The sequence below is a fragment of the Pleurodeles waltl genome, chromosome 10 (genome assembly GCF_031143425.1).
Source record: "Pleurodeles waltl isolate 20211129_DDA chromosome 10, aPleWal1.hap1.20221129, whole genome shotgun sequence".
NCBI classification, from domain to species: Eukaryota; Metazoa; Chordata; class Amphibia; order Caudata; family Salamandridae; genus Pleurodeles; species Pleurodeles waltl.
In genome coordinates, this window is record NC_090449.1 from 788132585 (window position 1) to 788154986 (window position 22402).

At 44.6% G+C, this 22402-nt stretch overlaps 2 protein-coding genes across 6 annotated transcripts in view; one reads left to right on the forward strand and one right to left on the reverse strand.

Moving 5' to 3' along the window:
* Nucleotides 1-16333, reverse strand: part of HNRNPA2B1 (heterogeneous nuclear ribonucleoprotein A2/B1) — a 172336-nt gene extending 156003 nt beyond the window's left edge. For all 4 annotated transcript variants that reach the window (XR_011199162.1, XM_069211412.1, XM_069211410.1 and 1 more), the window contains exons 1-4: nucleotides 16143-16333; nucleotides 13336-13446; nucleotides 1120-1266; nucleotides 296-506 (exon numbers count right to left, since the gene is read on the reverse strand). Coding sequence is in view for 3 of the 4 variants with exons in the window: in XM_069211412.1 (XP_069067513.1) it covers nucleotides 296-506; nucleotides 1120-1266; nucleotides 13336-13446; nucleotides 16143-16163 (490 nt within the window). In the remaining variant the exon portion in view is untranslated. The remainder of the gene's footprint in view (nucleotides 1-295; nucleotides 507-1119; nucleotides 1267-13335; nucleotides 13447-16142) is intronic.
* A 528-nt stretch (nucleotides 16334-16861) lies between these two features.
* On the forward strand, nucleotides 16862-20772 carry CBX3 (chromobox 3). 2 transcript variants are annotated; one of them, XM_069211413.1, is made up of 6 exons: nucleotides 16937-17077; nucleotides 17609-17714; nucleotides 18871-19013; nucleotides 19201-19366; nucleotides 19626-19720; nucleotides 20179-20772. In XM_069211413.1, exons 3-6 carry the CDS (start codon nucleotides 18877-18879, stop codon nucleotides 20303-20305), a joined length of 525 nt encoding a protein of 174 aa, XP_069067514.1. In that variant the 5' UTR covers nucleotides 16937-17077; nucleotides 17609-17714; nucleotides 18871-18876; the 3' UTR covers nucleotides 20306-20772. The 2 variants fall into 2 exon arrangements, with proteins under 2 accessions (XP_069067515.1, XP_069067514.1); XM_069211414.1 differs by lacking the exon at nucleotides 17609-17714 and having other exon boundaries at nucleotides 16862-17077.
* The last annotated feature ends 1630 nt before the right edge of the window (nucleotides 20773-22402 follow it).

Here is a 22402-nt window from a genome sequence, read left to right on the forward strand (position 1 = left end):
TCATCTTCATTGTGTTCCCTCGTTCACATCTTGCTGGAATTGCCCAAAATCCAGGCAGTGTGTTATAAGCTTAACAGAACAGCCACCTTCAGACAGACTGCAAACTCAGATGCAGGGACGAATAATTGGGAGATGCAAACGGTAGTACCATCGAAAACAAAGTTAGGTCATTGAAAATGTAAACAAATGAGCTCTAGATATAGATTTGTTGCAGCCCGACAAGCAATTAAAATACTTCAGCTGTTAAAAAAAAAAGTGTGCAGCTCTGAACGTCTGCAGGATTAAGATCACTTACATACAATTTTATCTACTGGATCATGGTCATCAAAAGTAACAAATCCGAAGCCTCTTTTTTTGCCCGACTGCTTATCAGCAATAACTTCAATGCTTTCAATTTTTCCATACTCCTCAAAATAGTCCCTCAAGTGGTGTTCATCTGTGTCTTCTTTAATTCCTCCAACAAACAGCTTCTTCACAGTTACATGGGCACCAGGTTTTCCAGATTCCTACAGGCAAAAGTTATAAATTAGACGTAAAGCAACGGGTAATGCTCAGGAAAGGTTCTACCAAACCTAGATCCAAATAATCAAGTTTAAGAGAAATGAGTTTGTTGCAATCATTCCCAGTAGCAAGATTTAGAATCCCCAGTAATTTTAAAAATAGCATAAGCCATATTAAAAGGTCATAGACACAACAACTGTTTGGTTGCACAGCCTTATCGTTTGAAACAATCAACATTTCAACCAATGAACGTTGTGTGCTGAGCAACTCTAAGCCTAGAGAAGACAAAAGCTCCAATTTCTACTGCATGTGGCGCAAAAGGGAGTCTACAGAAATCACCTAGCTTTTGGCTACTTAAAACCTATTCTACTTGACCTTCCCTGCACCATATAAAGTTCTAGCTTTAGAGTCACGTAATAATGAGCAGTTCTGGGAGTGATTTCTGGCCAGGGAAGAGGCAATTTCAACAGTCATGGTGGATTTCAATAACAGTAAAGTAGTACACTAACGGGCAGAAACCTAAAGCGGGGTGGGGGAGGGCCGAGACGGCACTTAAAATGCTTAGTTACCACTGCCCTCCCAGAAGTTCACACATCAAAGCTGTTTAAATAGGCTTACCTCTCTGGCTACTGCTCTTTTAGGCTCCACTACCCTTCCATCAATCGAATGAGGTCTGGCAGACATAGCTGCATCCACTTCATTCATCGAGGAGAATGTAACAAAGCCAAACCCTCTTGATCGCTTGCTTCCAGGATCTCTCATAACCTAGAAAACACGTAGGTCTGTGTTAAAATAGTATTCATACAACTCCAAGAAATAAACCTTAACCAGACACAGCGAGGGAAAATTAAGTGAATGCAGTAATCTTTAGAGTTCTCGGATTTCCAAGGCAACCTGGATCTATTTACAAAAAACTAACATTCGGATTAACATTTTCACAACACGTGGACATTATCAGTGACTGTTTACTTTACAATACAGCCTAGAGACAGGCTACAAATAAAAATATGACTTCTGCTTTAATTAGATGCAACAATGTGTTTTTGATCAAAACATCAGGTTTTTAAATTATATCTTGCTTGCCTCTTATCAAAGGATAAAGTTGTTGCATGTTAAAGAAGATAAAATATATTCAGGATCAGAGAACATCTAGACAATTTTGCCATGGTTTTTATTAGGAGACATTACCTGCCTGTAGGTTACAAGTACCATTACCTTTCATTACCAGGTGTCAAGCTAAGATTCCCAGAGAAAAAAAAGTTTACCGATTTGTAATTGTTCTCCAGCATGTGTCTTTCACAGATTATCATGCCCGAATCATTCCTTGTCGAAGTTAAAGTTAATCTGTAACTTTAACCAATGCGGTACAAGGAACCAACAGCTTAAAAATCCAGAGACCTCGAATCCATTTTAAAGGGACCATGCTCTAGCCATTTCAATTGAAGTGCTCTCAGTTTCACCCCTCCTAGATGCCTTCACACCTCAGACGTCTTAGCACAAGGGAAGAAAAATGCAAGTATACATGCAATGCTTGAAGTGAGTCTATTCGGAGACGGGAGAACTGCATGTTAATCTATGAAAGATCCCAAAGGTGGAATACTACAAGTTATGGAGTGGCATTCTACGCAACAAAAATGTGCTTCAATGCCTCGTCAGGAGGCATAAGCACCATAGAAGGCAGATATAACCTACCCAGTAGCAATCAGTCTGTGGCATGTAGTGCTGTAGAGTCACATGCTCTGCACAATCTCCTGCCATCTAATGTTGGTTCGGAGTGCTACAAGTTGTTTTTCGCCAAAGAAGAATTTTTGAGTCACAGGAGCGAGTGAGTCGTTCTTGGCGATACTGCACATAGGCATCAAGTTCTGTGTTAGGATTGTTCATACTCTCTCCTATCCGCTTGTGGGGAAAACAAAGTATAGAGAAAGATGTCCATGCAAATATATGTACAAATGCAAGGCAACTGGAATGGCCACAAACATTCGAGGAGGGAGGGCACATGTGAATCTACAGCACTAAATGCCGCGAACAATGTCGACTGAGTAAGTAACAACTGCTGTTTGATGGCATGTGTAGCTGTAGATACATATCCTCTGCACAGACTCTAAAGCAGTGCCTCCATAAAAGTGGTGGTTAGCCTGTGGGAGTTAAAGTTGTTTGAAAAAGTGATTGCCGTACAACCAGCCCTACACTGGCTCGCTGACTAGCTACGCAATACTCTGTGAAAGTATGTGGTCTGGACCAAGTAGCTGCTTGTAAATGTCAGCTAAAGAAATGTTACATAAGAAAGCCACGGTGGCTCATTTATTTCTAAGAAAGTGTGCTCTAGGAGATATTGGTAGCTGTTTCTTTGCTTTAATGTAACAGGTTTGTATACATTTAACTATCCACCTGTCACCCAGGTAGGTCCCTTGTAACTGGTACCCCTGGTACCAAGGGCCCTGATGCCAGGGAAGGCCTCTAAGGGCTGCAGCATGTCTTATGCCACCCTAGGGACCCCTCACTCAGCACAGACAGTGCTTGCCAGCTTGTGTGTGCTGGTGGGGAGAAAATGACTAAGTCAACATGGCACTCCCCTCAGGGTGCCATGCCAACCTCACACTGCCTGTGGCATAGGTAAGTCACCCCTCTAGTAGGCCTTACAGCCCTAAGGCAGGGTGCACTATACCACAGGTAAGGGCATAGGTGCATGAGCACTATGCCCCTACAGTGTCTAAGCAAAACCTTAGACATTTTAAGTGCAGGGTAGCCATAAGAGTATATGGTCTGGGAGTCTGTCATACACGTACTCCACAGCTCCATAATGGCTACACTGAATACTGGGAAGTTTGGTACCAAACTTCTCAGAATAATAAACCCACACTGATGCCAGTGCTGGATTTATAAAAAAAAAAAATGCACACAGAGGGCATCTTAGAGATGCCCCCTGTATTTTACCCAATCCTTCAGTGCAGGACTGACTGGTCTGTGCCAGCCTGCTGCCGAGAGACGAGTTTCTGACCCCATGTGGTGAGGGCATTTGTGCTCTCTGAGGACAGAAACAAAAGCCTGCTCTGGGTGGAGGTACAATGCCCCAGGGAACTCCAGCTAGTGGAGATGCCCGCCCCCCCTGGACACAGCCCCCATTTTTGGCGGCAATTCCAGGAGAGATAATGAGGAAAACAAGGAGTCACCCACCAGTCAGGACAGCCCCCCACAAGGTGTCCTGAGATGAGGTGACCCCTGCCTTTAGAAATCCTCCATCTTGATTTTGGAGGATTCCCCCAATAGGAATACGGATGTGCCCCCCTCCCCTCAGGGAAGAGGCACCAAGAGGGTGTAGCCACCCTCAAGGACAGTAGCCATTGGCTACAGCCATCCCAGACCTAAACACACCCCTAAATTCAGTATTTAGGGGCTCCCCAGAACCTAGATTCCTGCAACCTAAGAAGAAGAGGACTGCTGAGCTGAAAACCTGCAGAGAAGACGGAGACACCAACTGCTTTGTCCCCAGCTCTACCGGCCTGTCTCCCCACTTCTAAAGACACTGCTCCAGCGACGCGTTCCCGGGGTCCAGCAACCTCTGAAGCCTCAGAGGACTACCCTGCTTCTAGAAGGACCAAGAACTCCAGAGGACAGTGGCTCTGTTCCCCAGAGACTGCAACTTTGCAACAAAGAAGCAACTTTGAAACAACACACATTTCCCGCCGGAAGCGTGAGACTTTGCACCCGACGCCCCGGCTCGACTCGTGGAGAACAAACACCAGAGGTAGGACTCCCCGGCGACTACGAGCCCGTGAGTAGCCATAGTTGACCCCCCCATAGCCCCCACAGCAACGCCTGCTTCAAAGACCCGACGCCTGGTAAAGACACTGCACCCGCAGCCTCCAGGACCTGAAGGATCCGACCTCCAGTGCAGGAGCAACAACCAGGTGGCCCTCTCCCTTGACCAGGTGGTGGCATCACCGAGGAGCCCCCACCCCCCCCGCATCGCTGAAGAGACCCCTTGGTCTCCCATTGCGAACCCGACGCCTGTTTGCACACTTTCTGTGCTAACTTGTGCCCCCCTCCCCCCCCCCCCGGTGCCCTACAAAACCCCCCTGGTCTGCCCTCTGAAGACGCGGGTACTTAACTGCTGGCAGACTGAAACCGGGGCACCCCCTTCTCCATTGAAGCCTGTGTGTTTTGGGCACCACTTTGACCTCTGCACCTGACCGGCCCCGAGCTGCTGGTGTGGTTTACTTACCTGCAAAACTAACAAACACTTACCTCCCCCAGGAACTGTTGAAAATTGCACGGTCTAGTTTTAAAATAGCTGTATGTCATGTGTGAAAACTGTATATACTATTTTGCTAATTCAAAGTTCCTAAAGTTCCTAAGTGAAATACGTTTCGTTTGAAGTATTACTTGTAAATCTTGAACCTGTGGTTCTTAAAATAAACTAAGAAAATATATTTTTCTATACAAAAACCCATTGGCCTGGAATTGTCTTTGCGTGTGTGTTCTTTATTGCCTGTGTGTGTACAACAAATGCTTAACACTACCCTCTGATAAGCCTACTGCTTGGCCACACTACCACAAAATAGAGCATTAGAATTATCTCTTTTTGCCACTATCTTACCTCCAAGGGGAACCCTTGGACTCCGTGCATGCTATTTCTTACTTCGAAATAGTACATACAGAGCCAACTTCCTACAGTTACCCCTTATGAGAAATAGAAAAAGCTACAAAGAGCTGTTTAGTTTTCCTGAAGTCTTTAGTCCTGTCAATGTGGTACATGAGCGCCCATCTGACATCCAAAGTGTGGATAGCTCTTCCAACATCTGAGTAAGGTTGCGGAAAGAAAATCGGTAAATCAATGGTTTGATTGATATGGAACTGAGAAACCACTTTGGGTAGGAACCATGGGATTGTACTAAGAATCACTTTGTGTATCTGAAAGAAAGGTTTTTCTAATGTTAAGGCCTGGAGCTCAGTAACACGCCTGAGTGATGTGCCTTCTTCTAAAAATGACACTTTCCAAGAAAGGAACGGAACAGGGCACAAATGAAGTGGCTCAAAAGGGAGGTCTCACAAGCCTGGTGAGCACAATATTAAGATTCCAAGACAGTGCTGAGGGTATTCTGGGTGGAATGACTCAAGGCCTCCCATGAACATTTTAACAGGAATCTCGAATAAGAAAGTATGTGGTCTATTCTGTAAATATGCTGAAATGGCCGCAAGATGTAGACAAATGGAAGTGCAAGACAAATTTGCCTTCTGCAAGTAAAGCAGATAGCAAACATTGTCTTGAACTGAAGCCTTAATGGGGTTATTGTGTTTAGTCTGACAGTAGCAAACAAAATGTTTCCATTTTGCTGCATAAAATGCTCTGCTTGTTGGTCTATGAGCTTCTTAAGAATGTTCATACATTTGGAAGGTAACTGTAAATAACCAAACTCTATGACTTCAGGAACTATATGACAAAGTTGAGTGACTTGGTGTCTGGATATCTGATCTGTCCTTGTTCCTGGTTGAGAAGATCGGGCATGTTCGGGAGCTTCTCATGTGGGACCACTGAGAGGTCGAGAAGTGTGGTGAACCAGCTGGGAGCTACATGGACATGGCAAAGGACAGTAGTCTCATCTTCCGAACCAGGAATGGAATGAGAGGGAGAGGTGGAAAGCATAAGCAAATATCCATAACCAGTTCAACCATAGGGCATTGCCCTTGGAGAGAAGATGTGGGTTTCGCGATGCACAGCTTAGGTATTTTGAGTGTTCTGCTGTGATGAAAAGGTCTACTTGAAGAGTTTCCCACTTTTGGAAAACAACCTCCAACACTGAGCCCAACACTAGATGGCAGGAGATATGCAGAGCATGTATATCTACAGCCACACATGCTATCCAACATATGTTTACAATTACAAAGTATTTTATCAGAGCTACTGCCACTTTCATCAGTTCTCATATACTAATCGTAAAAAAATCATAACAGCGTCATGGTGTTCCCTTTTTCCTCAGTGCTGTGGAGAAGTGTGGATAAATTCAGCCTGGAGCTAGGGAATACGCCAGTTTTTTTTCTGTGTGCTGATGCTGAATGTTCATCTGTCCTGGACTGTAAGCTCTGCCAAAGAGGCCCTCTACAATAGATTTGTCTTCCACTGTAGTATTTAGAAGCTTAGTTGGTGGTGAGGTGGAATTTTGCTTGGAGATATATGCCGTTAAGGGTTTTTACTTTTACATTTTTCTTACCAAACTGCTATGGTATGATCTTATGCACAGAATTGTCTTTAGGAATCCAACAAGCGCATAGTAACCGTCCTACGTATAACCTCAGGGGAATCCCAAACCACTGTTCTCCTTGTTTTCCACAGTCAGCTTAAACAGTAACTGCAATTGTCTGGGTGTTGCACCCTGCTGCAACTGTAGTCACTCAGACTTTGCAGTTGGAGTACTCGAGTAAGTGGCAACTGTGTTCTGAAACAGCAAGAGCCCGCTTTATTCGCTCGGCCCCTTCTCTTCCTGGCTACTTTAGGTGATCCCCATTCCTTGACAAAGGGATCATACTCCACGTGGGAGCCATAAAGTTCACCGTGGAGTGCTTCCTGCTACAAATAAAATGGATGTAGTCTTCAGGCAAGGTCAAGAAAATGAAAATGTCACGTACCCAGTGTACATCTGTTCGTGGCATCAGTCGCAGTAGATTCGCATGTTCTGCAATAGCTCGCCATCTGGTGTTGGGCCGGAGTGTTACAAGTTGTTTTTCTTCGAAGAAGTCTTTCGAGTCACGGGACCGAGTGACTCCTCCTTTTGTCTCCATTGCGCATGGGCGTCGACTCCATCTTCGATTGTTTTTCCCCCGCAGAGGGTGAGGTAGGAGTTGAATTGTAGTAATAGTGCCCATGCAATGGAGTGACTAAGTATGCACCTATTTAAGGTTGAGATGATACATATATAAATAATTGAAGGTAACTTCCAAACTGCTACAGGCTCCCGGGGAGGCGGGTGGGCACATGCGAATCTACTGCGACTGATGCCACGAACAGATGTACACTGGGTAAGTGACATTTTCAGTTCGATGGCATCTGTCGCTGTAGATACGCATGTTCTGCATAGACTAGTAAGCAGTTATTTCCCCCAAAGCGGTGGATCAGCCTGTAGGAGTGGAAGTAGTCTGAAATAATGTCCTTAATACGGCTTGACCTACTGTGGCTTGTTGTGCGGATAACACGTCTACACAGTAGTGCTTGGTGAATGTGTGAGGCGTAGACCATGTGGCTGCCTTACATATTTCTTGCATTGGGATGTTTCCTAGAAAGGCCATGGTAGCACCTTTCTTTCTGGTTGAGTGTGCCCTTGGTGTAATGGGCAGCTGTCGTTTAGCTTTAAGGTAGCAGATTTGGATGCATTTAACTATCCATCTGGCTATACCTTGTTTTGAAATTGGGTTTCCTGCGTGAGGTTTTTGAAATGCAATAAAGAGTTGTTTAGTCTTTCTGATGTTTTTTGTTCTGTCAATGTAATACATTAATGCTCTTTTGACATCTAATGTATGTAGTGCCCTTTCAGCTACGGTATCTGGCTGTGGAAAGAACACTGGAAGTTCCACTGTTTGATTTAGATGGAACGGTGAAATAACCTTTGGCAAAAATTTAGGATTGGTCCTTAGGACGACTTTATTTTTGTGTAGTTGTATAAAAGGTTCCTGTATAGTAAACGCCTGAATCTCGCTTACTCTTCTTAGGGAAGTAATGGCGATGAGAAATGCCACCTTCCAGGTTAGGAACTGTATGTCGCAGGAGTGCATGGGTTCAAAAGGTGGACCCATAAGTCTAGTTAGGACAACATTTAGGTTCCATGAAGGAACAGGTAGTGTTCTTGGTGGTATAATTCTCCTAAGGCCCTCCATGAATGCTTTAATGACTGGTATTTTATATAGGGAAGTTGAATAGGTAGTTTGCAGGTATGCAGATATTGCTGCAAGGTGAATCTTAATGGAAGAGAAAGCTAGGTTAGATTTTTGTAAGTGAAGCAAGTAACCCACTACTTGTTCTGGAGTTGTGTGTAATGGTTGTATTTGATTAATATGGCAGTAGAAAACAAACCTCTTCCATTTACTTGCATAGCAGTGCCTGGTGGATGGCCTTCTTGCTTGTTTTATGACTTCCATACATTCTTGGGTAAGTTGTAAGTGCCCGAATTCTAGGATTTCAGGAGCCAGATTGCTAGATTCAGCGATGCTGGATCTGGGTGTCTGATCTTTTGGTTGTGCTGTGTCAACAGATCTGGCCTGTTGGGCAATTTGATGCAGGGTACCACTGATAGGTCTAGCAGCGTTGTGTACCAGGGTTGCCTTGCCCAAGTTGGTGCTATCAATATGAGTTTGAGTTTGCTTTGACTGAGTTTGTTTACCAGGTAAGGAAGGAGAGGGAGAGGAGGAAAAGCGTAAGCAAATATCCCTGACCAGTTCATCCATAGGGCATTGCCTTGGGATTGTTTGTGTGGGTATCTGGATGCGAAGTTTTGGCATTTTGCGTTCTCCCTTGTCGCAAACAAGTCTATCTGAGGTGTTCCCCAGAGTTTGAAATAAGTGTTCAGAATTTGGGGGTGAATTTCCCATTCGTGGACCTGTTGGTGATCTCGAGAGAGATTGTCTGCGAGTTGGTTTTGTATCCCTGGTATAAACTGTGCAATTAGGCGAATTTGGTTGTGAATTGCCCAATGCCAAATTTTTTGTGCTAGCAGGCTTAACTGCGTGGAGTGCGTCCCCCCCTGCTTGTTTAGATAATACATTGTTGTCATGTTGTCTGTTTTGACGAGAATGTATTTGTGAACTATTATTGGTTGGAAAGCTTTTAGTGCTTGAAAAACTGCTAGAAGTTCTAGGTGATTGATATGCAGTTTTGTTTGATGTACGTTCCATTGTCCTTGTATGCTGTGTTGATCGAGGTGTGCTCCCCACCCTGTCATGGAAGCATCTGTTGTTATTACGTATTGTGGCACTGGGTCTTGGAAAGGCCGCCCCTTGTTTAAATTTATGTTGTTCCACCACAGAAGCGAGAGGTAAGTTTGGCGGTCTATTAACACCAGATCTAGAAGGTGACCCTGTGCTTGAGACCACTGTGATGCTAGGCATTGTTGTAAGGGCCTCATGTGCAGTCTTGCGTTTGGGACAATGGCTATGCATGATGACATCATGCCTAGGAGTTGTAATACCATCTTTGCTTGTATGTTTTGTGTTGGATACATGCGTTGTATGATGGTGTTGAAATTTTGAATTCTTTGTGGACTTGGAGTGGCTACTCCTTTTGATGTGTCTATTATGGCTCCCAGGTATTGTTGTACCTTGCGTGGCAGAATTTTGGATTTTGTGAAATTGACGGTGAACCCTAGTTTGAAGAGGGTTTGTATGATATGATTTGTGTGATTTGAGCACTCTATTAACGAATGGGCCTTGATTAGCCAGTCGTCTAGATATGGGAACACATGTATTTGCTGCCTTCTTATGTGTGCTGCGACTACCGCTAGACATTTGGTAAAGACTCTTGGTGCGGTTGTTAATCCGAAAGGCAGTACCTTGAATTGGTAATGTATTCCTTTGAATACAAACCTTAGGTATTTCCTGTGCGATGGGTGTATTGGTATATGGAAATAAGCATCCTTGAGGTCTAAAGTTGCCATGTAGTCGTGCAGCTTTAGCAATGGCAATACTTCTTGTAGTGTGACCATGTGGAAGTGGTCTGATTTGATGAAAGTGTTCACTACTCTGAGGTCTAGGATTGGTCTCAGCGTTTTGTCCTTCTTTGGTATCAGAAAGTACAGTGAGTAAACTCCTGTGTTTATTTGTGTGTTTGGCACTAATTCGATTGCATTCTTTTGCAATAATGCCTGCACTTCTATCTCCAGGAGATTGGAATGGTGTGTTGTTAAATTTTGTGCTTTTGGTGGTATGTTTGGAGGGAATTGTAGAAATTCTATGCAATAACCATGTTGGATAATTGCTAGAACCCAAGTGTCTGTAGTGATTTCCTCCCATGCTTTGTAATAATGACCTATTCTTCCCCCCACTGGTGTTGTGTGGAGGGGGTGAGTGACCTGTGAGTCACTGTTTAGTAGTAGGGGCTTTGGGGCTTTGAAATCTTCCTCTATTTCTAGGGAATTGCCCTCCTCTATATTGTCCCCGAAAACCTCCTCTATACTGTCCCTGGTAACTGGACGGTGTGTGCTTTGACCTCGAAACCCCCCTCGAAAGGGCGTTTTACGGAATGTGCTGTAATTCCCTCTGCTCTGCGGGGAGTAGAGTGCGCCCATGGCTTTGGCAGTGTCCGTATCTTTTTTGAGTTTCTCAATCGCTGTGTCCACTTCTGGACCGAACAGTTCTTTTTCATTAAAAGGCATATTGAGAACTGCTTGTTGAATCTCTGGTTTAAATCCAGACGTTCGGAGCCATGCATGCCTTCTGATAGTTACAGATGTATTAATTGTCCGTGCAGCTGTATCTGCAGCGTCCATGGAGGAGCGGATCTGGTTGTTGGAAATGGTCTGTCCTTCCTCGACCACTTGCTTTGCCCTATTTTGTAAGTCCTTGGGCAGATGTTCAATGAGATGTTGCATCTCGTCCCAGTGGGCTCTGTCATAGCGCGCAAGTAGTGCCTGGGAGTTTGCGATGCGCCACTGGTTTGCAGCTTGTGCTGCGACTCTCTTACCAGCTGCATCGAACTTGCGGCTTTCTTTATCTGGGGGTGGTGCATCTCCAGATGTGTGGGAGTTGGCCCTTTTCCTAGCTGCTCCTACAACAACAGAGTCTGGTGGCAGCTGTGTAGTGATGAAAACCGGGTCCGTAGGAGGCGGCTTATACTTTTTTTCCACCCTTGGTGTGATTGCCCCACTTTTGACCGGCTCCTTAAATATGTCTTTTGCGTGCCGGAGCATACCAGGGAGCATAGGCAGGCTTTGGTATGAGCTGTGGGTGGAGGAGAGTGTGTTGAACAAGAAATCATCCTCGACCTGTTCTGAGTGGAGGCTTACATTGTGATATTGTGCTGCTCTAGCCACCACCTGAGAGTACGCGGTGCTGTCTTCTGGTGGAGATGGCTTTGTAGGGTATGCCTCCGGGCTGTTATCTGACACTGGGGCGTCGTATAGGTCCCATGCGTCCTGATCTTGGTCACCCTGGCTCATGGTGGTGTGAGCTGGGGAGTGTGATGGAGTTTGTGCTGGTGAAACGTCAATCACGGGCGGAGGAGAGGGTGGTGGTGTAACTCTTTTCACCACTTTTGGTTGTGGTGTTTGATCCGTCTGGAACTCCAACCTCCTCTTTCTCCTAATGGGGGGAAGGGTGCTTATTTTTCCTGTCCCCTGCTGAATGAAGATACGCTTTTGCGTATGGTCCACATCAGTTGCTTGTAGCTCTTCCTCAAATCTATGCTTCTGCATTTGGGAGGTTAGCGAGTGCTCTTCTGTATAAGAGCCTGAAGCTGGGTCGCTTGCAGTTTGTTTCGGCATCGAAACTTTGTCTGTGTGTTTTTTCGGCTCCGAGGTGACTTTTTTCCTTTTCGGGGCCGAAACCTCTCGGCGTCGATCTGTTTCGGTGCCGCTGTCTCGGCGTCGAGCCGTGTCCACACCGGCATCACGGTGTCGAGGCTTGTCTCCAGCACTTTCTCGGCCCCGAGAAGGCTGCGTGCCGGTGTCTCGACCGGAGTCGGACGATCTCGGCACTGTTTGGGCCTTTTTCGGTGCAGACGGTCGGTCACCGAATTTATGGGTCGAGCCATGGCCTGGTGGCAGTGGCGTCCCCTGGGCCTTGTAAATGTTTCTCTGTGTGGTTTTCGACGTCTTACTCACGGTTTGTGTATCGTCGAATCCTTCGGAGTCTGAGTCTTGGATCGAGAAGGTACCTTCCTCTTCCTGTTCCTCGAACTCCCGTTGGGCTGTCGGTGCGGACGCCATCTGAAGTCTTCTGGCTCGACGGTCTCGGAGTGTTTTTCGGGACCGGAACGCACGACAGGCCTCGCAGGTGTCTTCGCTGTGCTCAGGTGACAGGCACAGGTTGCAGACCAAGTGTTGGTCTGTGCAGGGGTATTTATTGTGGCATTTGGGGCAGAAACGAAACGGGGTCCGTTCCATCGGCGTTCTTCAGCACGCGGTCGGGCCGACCAGGCCCTGACGGAGGATCGAAAAACTACCCCGAAGGGCACCGGAGCTCTTCGATCTTCGATGCGGTGTTGAATGTAAGTACGCCGATCCCGAACGCAACAATACCGACGAAAATCTTCCGAAATTAGCTAATTTTCCGTTCCGAAACTCGGAGCGACAGGAACACGTCCGAACCCGATGGCGGAAAAAAAACAATCGAAGATGGAGTCGACGCCCATGCGCAATGGAGACAAAAGGAGGAGTCACTCGGTCCCGTGACTCGAAAGACTTCTTCGAAGAAAAACAACTTGTAACACTCCGGCCCAACACCAGATGGCGAGCTATTGCAGAACATGCGTATCTACAGCGACAGATGCCATCGAACATAAAATTACTAACCTGTAGATATTGCTCTCCTTAGCTGGTCCGTGGCGTCAGCCTGGGAATTTATTTCAGTCAAGTACCAACGAATTATAGAAATTTATGAATCAACAAATGATCCACAGTAGTGGAAAGTGAGATTTAAATTATAACTGATGATCATGGTTCTCGACCACAAGGCATCAAATCAAAGAACATTCCGGACAAAACTGACAATGCTATACCACAACCACAGCTCTACCGTAATAGACCATAGATATACACGACTAAAATGTAACTTAATGTCTTTTACATAGGTTTGAGACGTGGAGAAGTGGAAAAATGGCAGTCAAATTTAAAACAATACATTCACACTTACCACACAATCTGTAAGCTTTCCCCATTGTTCATAATATTTCCTTAAGCTTTCTTCTGTTGTTTCAAAGCTTAAGCCTCCAATAAACAGTTTGCGGAACTGTTCCTTTTCTCTCTAAAAGTTATATATAAAAAAATATTAGGTTGGCAAACACTAAGCACTGGAAATAGTTGACAATAGTATTATTTGATAAGATAGCAGCAGTCAACTGAGCTCAAGCCCTAATCCATGCATGTTAGTTTTAATACACGACGTGTGCAGGTAGAAATGTTCAATACTTAAACAGGAAGCAAGATTTGAAAGCCAAGTACTTGCAGTGAAAGTCCAGGTCCTGGTGCACCAAAGCACAATGGTAGTGAGAAAGCATAGCTTATATAATCAATATTAACTTGAAATGTTTATGAACTAATGTATAATAATGCCGCATAGAAAATGTATTAATTAATTTTTGCTAAACACATGCTTGAAATGTGCCCACGAGGAGTGGACGCCAATATATACACGGGGACTCATGAAAATGACTAATAATGATGTAATGTCACATTGGAGTATAGTTTTACACTAATAATTAAAAGTTATATGCTGAAGTTCTGCTAATAAAACATTAGGCCTTAGTTAGCACGAGTACAAGGTCGCCTGAACCAGTACAGACAATGGAGCCACTGACTGAAGATGCGCAAAGGACCACGAGAGTATGAAATCATACCGGACATTCTACCCACTGAAGACGTCAATCGTAAGGACCAATAAACTACGTGAGAACTGTCTTGGGGTGACAAATTTGATGAGATAATTGGTAACCTATTGGTTGGAGATAGTGGGGTGCAAACCCTCATCCAATGAAAAATTAGGGGACTGTACAACAGAAAAGGGATAAAAACCTATGACACGAGGAGCCACTCAGATTAGTTAGGGAAATGCTATTGCTATGATCCAGACACTTTGTCACTCTGTTTAGTGACTTGCTGATTTGGTTCTTAAAACCATCCTTGCCCTTATATTGCCTGGTTATACTTTACCTCTTCATGAGGGAAGTACCCTTTTACCCGTCCTACTTGAACTGAGTTCCTGACTGATGGCAAATCAACTGAGGTCCTGAGGACGAAGACAGAATCTGTATGCTGACCCAATACGGAAGGTAACTATAGGACAATGAAATTGTGATTGTCTGTTTGCTTTTCCTTTCTAGGTACCAACTGCTTCTTTTGACAGACCATAGTTAGATGTTTTCCAAATCGATGTTGCTAAATTGTTTTGCATGAAGCCCAACATGCCAATGCTAATTCGAGGTTAGTTGAGGGGTGCACCAGACGGATGCAAATAGACAAATGACTGAATCTATGCTTTGAAGAAGTGTACTAATGATACTCTGCTAAGGATAACCTATGTTGACGTTGTGTTATGTTCTAATAATTGCGATTCATGCTTTGATGAAGTCTTATTCGAGTTGCCAAATTATGACAATGCTGATGAGCTTTTTACTATTGAAACTAGTGAACTTGCTATTAGAATTTTAATCAATTGGGAATAAATATCACAAAATCTTACTAAACTGGTGTTGTTATCCATGAATGAAAGGTCATGGTTGCGTCATGACTCATTAAATGTCTTTGACTAAAGTGAATTGTCTCATAATGATAAATACTGATGACGTTATTGACATGTTGATTAGCTATCTCATCCTAAGGTGTCTTCAATCAGGGTCAAAAGATTCATTGGCCTAAACCGAGTCCCCGAGTGTACAAGTCAGTCATAAAGGGACGCGTTAACAGTTCCCAATCGGCACTTTTTTAGCACACCGAACTTTAAGACCATTTAGTGAAGTTTAGCTGAAGATTGATGGCCAGAGAGCCAGTCTATCTGCTTACCACAGGACACTCCCCCATCAATCATATGCGCTTTAAAAATGAGCCTACGACCTAAACATAAATTGAGATCTCTTAGAATATCCGACGCAAGGGCAGAGTTACCGGATGACCCCACGTCAACTTCGTTTGGCATACGTGGGTACGATAAATCGGTTCGATTTAACTGAACATAAAACCCACTTGTTACATTAGGCTAAAGACAAAGTGGCAATTCCAACGACGATGAATCCCGATTCTCAAACAACAATACGTTGGCTTTAATACACTGAAAGAACCTATGTTTGCGTTATCTAACACCCCCCATTTTTACTTTCGTTAATGAATTTTTGAGTGTATCGGTACAAGGAGTTTAATTTAAATGAATGGAACCCTTAACTTCCAGAACGTGTAAATCATGTAAATATAAACTAGTTATATTTGGAGTAAGCGCTAATGTTGCACCGCGTTTACCATAATGCATTGGGCAAACCGTGCTAGGATGTGAGGCAGTGTGTTCCCCCCCACTCCCTTTTTCCAGTAGCTAGACAAAAACATCTTAGTCAATAAACGTGCGTTCCTTCCGATTCGCAGCCACAACCGGATTAAACCCACATCTCTGCACACTTATCTCTCTAGGACCAGGCGTACTTAAAAAAAAAAAAAAAAAAGTAATACGCCAGGGTGCGGGCCCGTAACCCGCTACCCCAGGAGGCGGAGCGCGCGGGTTCCAAACAGCGCAATATGGCAGCCATCGCGGTTTTCTATCAGTACAAACCGGCTAAACGGCCCACTCTTCACCTCGAGCGAAAGAGGGCTCTCGTGCAGTTAGACGTCCCTTTACACGCGACCAGCAAGTCATTCGCTCCTCAGGCACCAACACTCATCACTAGTACGTAATGCACACAGTATCGCTAGTCAACTGCGTTGCTCGATTCCGCGCGAGCATCATCACTCGTGGCTTACCTCCATCCTTCGTCTCTCCATATAAAACCGATAAAAGGTAAAACGTAAGAGAGAGATAGGAGGACCGTACAAAGACAAAAACTGTCTCAGAGGGCGCGTGAACGCAGAAAATGTTCAACCTGCGGAACCTCCTGCCTTCTCGATAACCAGCTGTAACCGGATCCCACGCTCTAGAACTTTCTGACTGTAACGACTCCCCCTCCCCTCGCTCACATCTACGTCACTCACCTACGCTGATTGCGTAGCTCAGTCTAGTCTTTCTGGACAACTCGCTGGTAGTGCAAACAGCGATGACGCCTACCCATGATGCCAAGAGTTACGCAAATACCGTCCTACATCTTAGCGTAACAACCTTTTATGAATTGTGTTCCTCCCACAAGTAGAATACTCGGGGCGTTTGAAACGCACAATCCCAAATACGAACTTTCTTGTTTTTTTCCATAGGCGCTCAAAGCTGTTGCTCAAAAAACAAAGTTTTTATATTTAGACAATACAACGTCTTAACTGTCTCCTTGTATAAATAGTATGACGTCATGTTCGCCTGACGCCAAAGTGGGCCTTATGCACAGAATTTAACGTTCCTGTAGCGTAACCCACACAAATAGTCTGGTTGTTTAAAATATTAATTTATATTATTATCTGTGCAACATTAATAAACGAGGCAAAGCAAGGCGGGGTTTTCATTAGCTTGGAGGCGGAGGTTTTGTTGGAAGTGCGTCATCCAGTTAGAGTCCGCCTACCTCCCCGTCCCCGAGCTCTCGCGTAGTTTAATGAAATAAAAAAAAGTGGCTGGTATTCATTTTGGCGCGCCTCTACAGTTACCAGTTCAATAAGGCAGAAGCCGGAAGGGAGTATACAACAGACTTGCCGAAGGGTTTTAGTTCATCACATATTCATTATAGTCTGTCGGTTTTTTGGGTGAAGCAGTTAGCTAGGTAAGTGGCTCGACATCGGATCTTTTCCTGTCATCTATAGTAAGTTTGTTTTTGTTTTTTTCCCCGCGCGCTTTTGCTTCTTCCTGCCCTTTATCAAGTGATCTATAACGGTCTATATCTCGTCACAATTACTGCACGCGCCCCACCCACGTCATAGTTCGTTACTTTTATAGGTACAATGATTCTGTCTCTTCTGCTGAAACTGATGTTTTTCAAATGGTTTAGGGTGTTCGCGGGTGGGTGCGTTTGCAACAGGTTCTGCGATTCCGCTACCTGACTTAAGAAATAGCGGGTGAAACGCACTATCTCCTAACCCCCTTCAATCTCTTCACGCTCCCTCTAATGCTCTTTCTTCCATGCGTACACCTTGTGAAACAAGATGGCGGATGGTGTGTTCTGGGCTGATCTATCTCGCTGCCTTAGCTGTGCAGGCGTAACGCATGTCTCATCCCCGTACTTTGCGCTCTCTTGGTTTGTGGATGCATGTAGGAAATAATATGCTTTGCTTTTCTGCCCTGAATTGTATTGCAGCGTGTTGTGAGCACTGTCGCCAGGGCAGGGAACTCCCCGGTTAGCGTCTAGAGGCAGGCTGGGTCCCAACGGGGCAGAAGGCGTCGGCGAGACGCAGACTAAATCGGCAAGTTTTTAAATTTACGTCCAGCTTTGGTTTTTGTGCCGGGGGCTGCTTTCTACATGTTCTGTTCATTGTGAGGCCATGCGGTCTGGTGTTGGCGGGAGGGGCTTCTCCCGCTCGGAGTGCATGAGGGCGGGGTGGGCTGTTGATGCTCTGACTTTCTGAAGCTGCTGCTGTCCGCGGGTTGTTAAAGCTGGTACCGCCTCTTTGTGTTTTTTTGTTTTATTTTTTTGCTTAACTTGTTTATTGCTGAAACCAGACAATTGAGCTGTGACCCACCGTCGTGCAGTCCTAAAGGAACCAAAGCAGGTGTAGTTATCGAGGGTCTTGGTTTTCATGTTCGCTGAGATGGGAGGGACGAAAATGGCTACACAGGCCGACGTGATTATTCGAATTCTAATATAGCTTCTGCCTGGGTGGTATTAATCTAGTATAGAAATGTCGCCCCAACAAAATAACAGCGGGTGCCCCTTCCATGCGATTTGCGGCCTGTTTGGCATCGTTAATGCTTTCGTACACGTATTGTCATATTTAAAATTTTCTTTATTGGCGTGCCTTGCTTAAATATATAATAGTAATAATGTATGGCTCGCGCTGTGACGCCTTTCCAGGGATCCACGTGTCGTGCGTTACACAAAGATTGGTTTTACCAGCATGTTACCCCCCCCCCCCCCCCACACACACACACACAAAACGCCAATGCACACATGGACTGTTTACCATGTTTCAGTGTTATACTTCTTCCCCATGTAGGATATGGAGGTATAACCCTAAATCATCTTTTTAGGTAAGACATTCTTACCCGTCAAGTTGCTTGCTTGCATTCATCAGCTGCTATATTCAATGTAAAGAACGTAGCCTGGAAATGCTGCTGCTGAAGACATCTCAGACAATGCAGTGGGTGGGATTATTGTGCAGAAACGAATATATATATTGTGGTTTACCAACTACTTTCTGATCTAAAAGGGCTTCTATAATGGCGTATGGGGCAAATAACCAGTCAGTACGGAACGTTGATTTTGTGTTTTGGGAAGGTGAAGGCTGGTATGAAACTTTGGCCGACTCAAGCTAATTGAGGAAAATCCGTATTGCTCTAACCTGGTTTGATTTTGCAGGTTTTTTTCTTTGTTTTTCATTTTTATTCATTTATTTATTTTAGCAAAAAATGGGCAAGAAGCAGAATGGCAAAGGAAAAAAGGTAGAAGAAGCGGAACCAGAAGAATTTGTGGTGGAGAAAGTCCTGGATAGGCGCATTGTCAATGGAAAAGTTGAATATTACTTGAAGTGGAAAGGGTTTACAGAGTATGTTCTTTGTGATGTATACTTTATCGTTAAATATGTGGTTGCTGCATGTATATTATGTCTTAGGAAAACTTGTTTACACCATAGCCGTGAACAACGTGCATGGCGCAGCAGCACATCTGTGATTTTGGAAAGAAGTGAACTTCACTTCAAATCGTCGTAAGACACGTTTTCCTTACCCTTTCAGTGCTGACAATACTTGGGAGCCTGAAGAAAACCTGGATTGTCCGGAATTAATAGAAGCTTTCTTGAACTCTCAAAAGGCCGGCAAAGAAAAGCCAGAGGCAGCTAAAAGGAAGTCCCTGTCAGACAGTGAATCTGAAGACAGCAAAACCAAAAAGAAAAGAGATTCTGTAAGTATTTTTGCTTTTCCACTGTTGTGGACACTTAGTTACACACGTGTGTGTGTATGTGTGTGTATATATATATATACACACACTCTCTAATCGCCTAAATCTCTAAATAAAATGCAGATGTACTTTTGACTCTGTCCTGCTAAGCTTCAACCATGCATAGACACTTAGTGAAAAGGAAGCTAATAGCTTCTGGGGTTGGGAGGAATTGTGAAGTGCATGCATGCCTAAAGTTCTCAACACTTTAACTTTCTGGCAGATCGACAAGCCGAGGGGCTTTGCTCGTGCGCTAGATCCAGAAAGGATCATTGGAGCTACAGACAGCAGTGGAGAACTTATGTTTCTTATGAAATGGTAAGATTGGCGTTGCGTGGGGCATTTTAAATACAGCCGGGGGCTGCCATTTTACTGGTGGGCTGGAGGTTTGGAGGGAGGGGGTTACCCCTTGTCTCGGGTTATTGCACTCCCTACGGGCTTATTAGAATCATTTCCAACCAGTAGCATACTCCACAAATGTGGATGGACGTGGCGAGTTATCGCTTGTATTTTGGGGTGTGTTCTGAGTGCTCATAAACAACGACCCTTCACTACCCCCAACACTAGGGTAACACATTCCCCTTATATTTGCTTATCGAGAAAGAATGTGAGATGTATGAAAATAGTCTGCCCTGGTCGCATCCTTATCTTCAGTGTGGCCTGTCATTATTCCTTGGCTACATACTCCTCCTTACCTTTAAACTGCTTATTAGGGGAGGGATAAGGCGGTGTCACCAATATAAAAGTCTTATTCTCTCGTGCCATTTAATTTGTAGGAAGGACTCTGATGAAGCAGACCTAGTGCCAGCGAAAGAAGCAAACGTAAAGTGTCCTCAAGTTGTGATTGCTTTTTATGAAGAACGGTTAACTTGGCATTCGTGTCCAGAAGACGAGGCACAATAACTTGCTTTTTAAACTGAAGTACTGTAAAGATTCGTTGACAGCAGTGTAAGAAACCCACAATTCTAGAGATTTTTTTTCTTTTGTAGTTTTTTTTTTTTGGCATCAACAGTAGATGGCAATGTCAGTAAAGCTTTGTGCAGTTTGCTTTACTTTACAAAAGAAGACGGCGTCTTTAGATATCTTTTCCTCTCATGAGGCTTTTATAAACCCTAACATTACATGTCTACTGAAATCTGAACATACAAGCAGACCTGCATATATATATATATTTTTTTTTTTGTAATGTTCTTTGATGTGCATGTATTCTGCTCCTGGCCTGCCTAAACACTTTTAGCGTATGCCCTTGTCTTCTACGGGCTGCCTGGGAATGTTCATGTAGTAAATGGAATGTTATCAGACTGTATATTGTTTACTTCATTGTAAATACTGGTGAGAAGTGTTCAATAAAAATAGTTTTATATTCTTTATCTTGTTGTTCCAGTTTTCAACAAGTTACAGCTGCATTAACACCACTGTAGTGTTCCTGGGTGGTCTCTATCGTCTACTGATTAAATTCTGCACATTACTACAGTTTGCTCCTCTATTCCATCTGTGCAGACAGTGCTTTGGGGGGGTTAGAGCCCCTAGCCGCTGTGCGGCAGCATTGGGCTCACCTGCATGTGGAGCAGAGTCCAGTGCTGCTGCATGTTTTCTGCCAGTCAGTCCAGTGGGAAACTTGTAATGGGGGCAGTGGGGGGGAAATTGCAGCACTGCCTCGGGCTCCTCATTGTGAGTTTTGCAGTCTGGTTTTTTGCTCTCTTTTCACACACCATCGATTTTGTGACTGCCTACGTAGGCTAGTGTGTTAGAGCAACAGTTTAGCCAATAGCAAGAGATGGCATCTTGATGGATGACTGCTGCCGGCACTCGGGTTATAGAGTACGGCTCTGACATAGGATCAGAGACTGAGACATCAGATACTGGGACAGCATCTGAGGGATAGGACAATGGGGCAGACTCTGGGAGTGATTTTTTTTTCAGTCGGAGGAGTCCCATTCGATAACTCCTCTTCCAGTACATTATGAGGGAGGTGATGAGGACAGTCCTGCTGTCCCTTCGCAAGCTGTTTGTGCAACTGTGTAATAGTGGGTTAGCCCAACCCAGAGAGCAGGTGAATGCGGCGGCAAGCAGAGTGCTCGCGTGGGAGCTCCCCAATTCAGTTCAGACCCAAATCGTACTGTGGAGACATCAAAATTATCTATAGCAAAACAAACTGGTTTTGTAAGGCAGGCACCTGTGTTTTTGGTACTGGGTTCTGCGGCCATATAGAGAAACACACTAAACCCAAACATTTCTGGAAACTAGACATTCAGGGGAGTCCACAGAGGTGTGACTTGTGTGGATTCCCCAAAGTTTTCTTACCCAGAATACCCTGCAAAGCTGAAATGTTGAATAAAAACTATTTTTCTCGCATTTCTGTCACACAAACTACAGGAATATGCTGGGATCCACAAAATTCCTACCACCCAGTGACTCCTCACCTGTCCTGATAAAAACACTACCCCACTTGAGTGCCTGCGTCAGGAATGGATCACCCCAGGGTCAACAGCTGCCTCATGTAAGGACCAACATTGACCGTTGTGTGATCTATTCCTGTCGCGGGCACCAGACCTACCCACACAAGTGAGGTATCATTTTTATCGGGAGACTTGGGGGGAACGCTGGGTGGATGGAAATTTGTGGCTCCTCTCAGATTCCAGAACTTTCTGTCACTGAAATGTGAGGAAAACATGTTTTTTTTTTTTTTTGTTTTTTGTTTTTTTAGCCACCTTTTGAGGTTTTCAAAGGATTCTGGGTAACAGAACCTGGTCAGAGCCCCACAAGTCACCCCATCTTGGATTCCCCTAGGTCTCTAGTTTTAAAAAAAATTCACAGGTTTGGTAGGTTTCCCTAGATGCCGGCTGAGCTAGAGCCTACATTTTTTCCTTCCAAATATGTGTGTAAAAAAAGACGTGTATTTGAGAAATGCCCTGCAATTCACATGCTAGTATGGGTACCCCCGGAATTCAGAGATGTGCAAATAACCACTGCTCCTCAAAACCTTATCTTGAGCTCGTT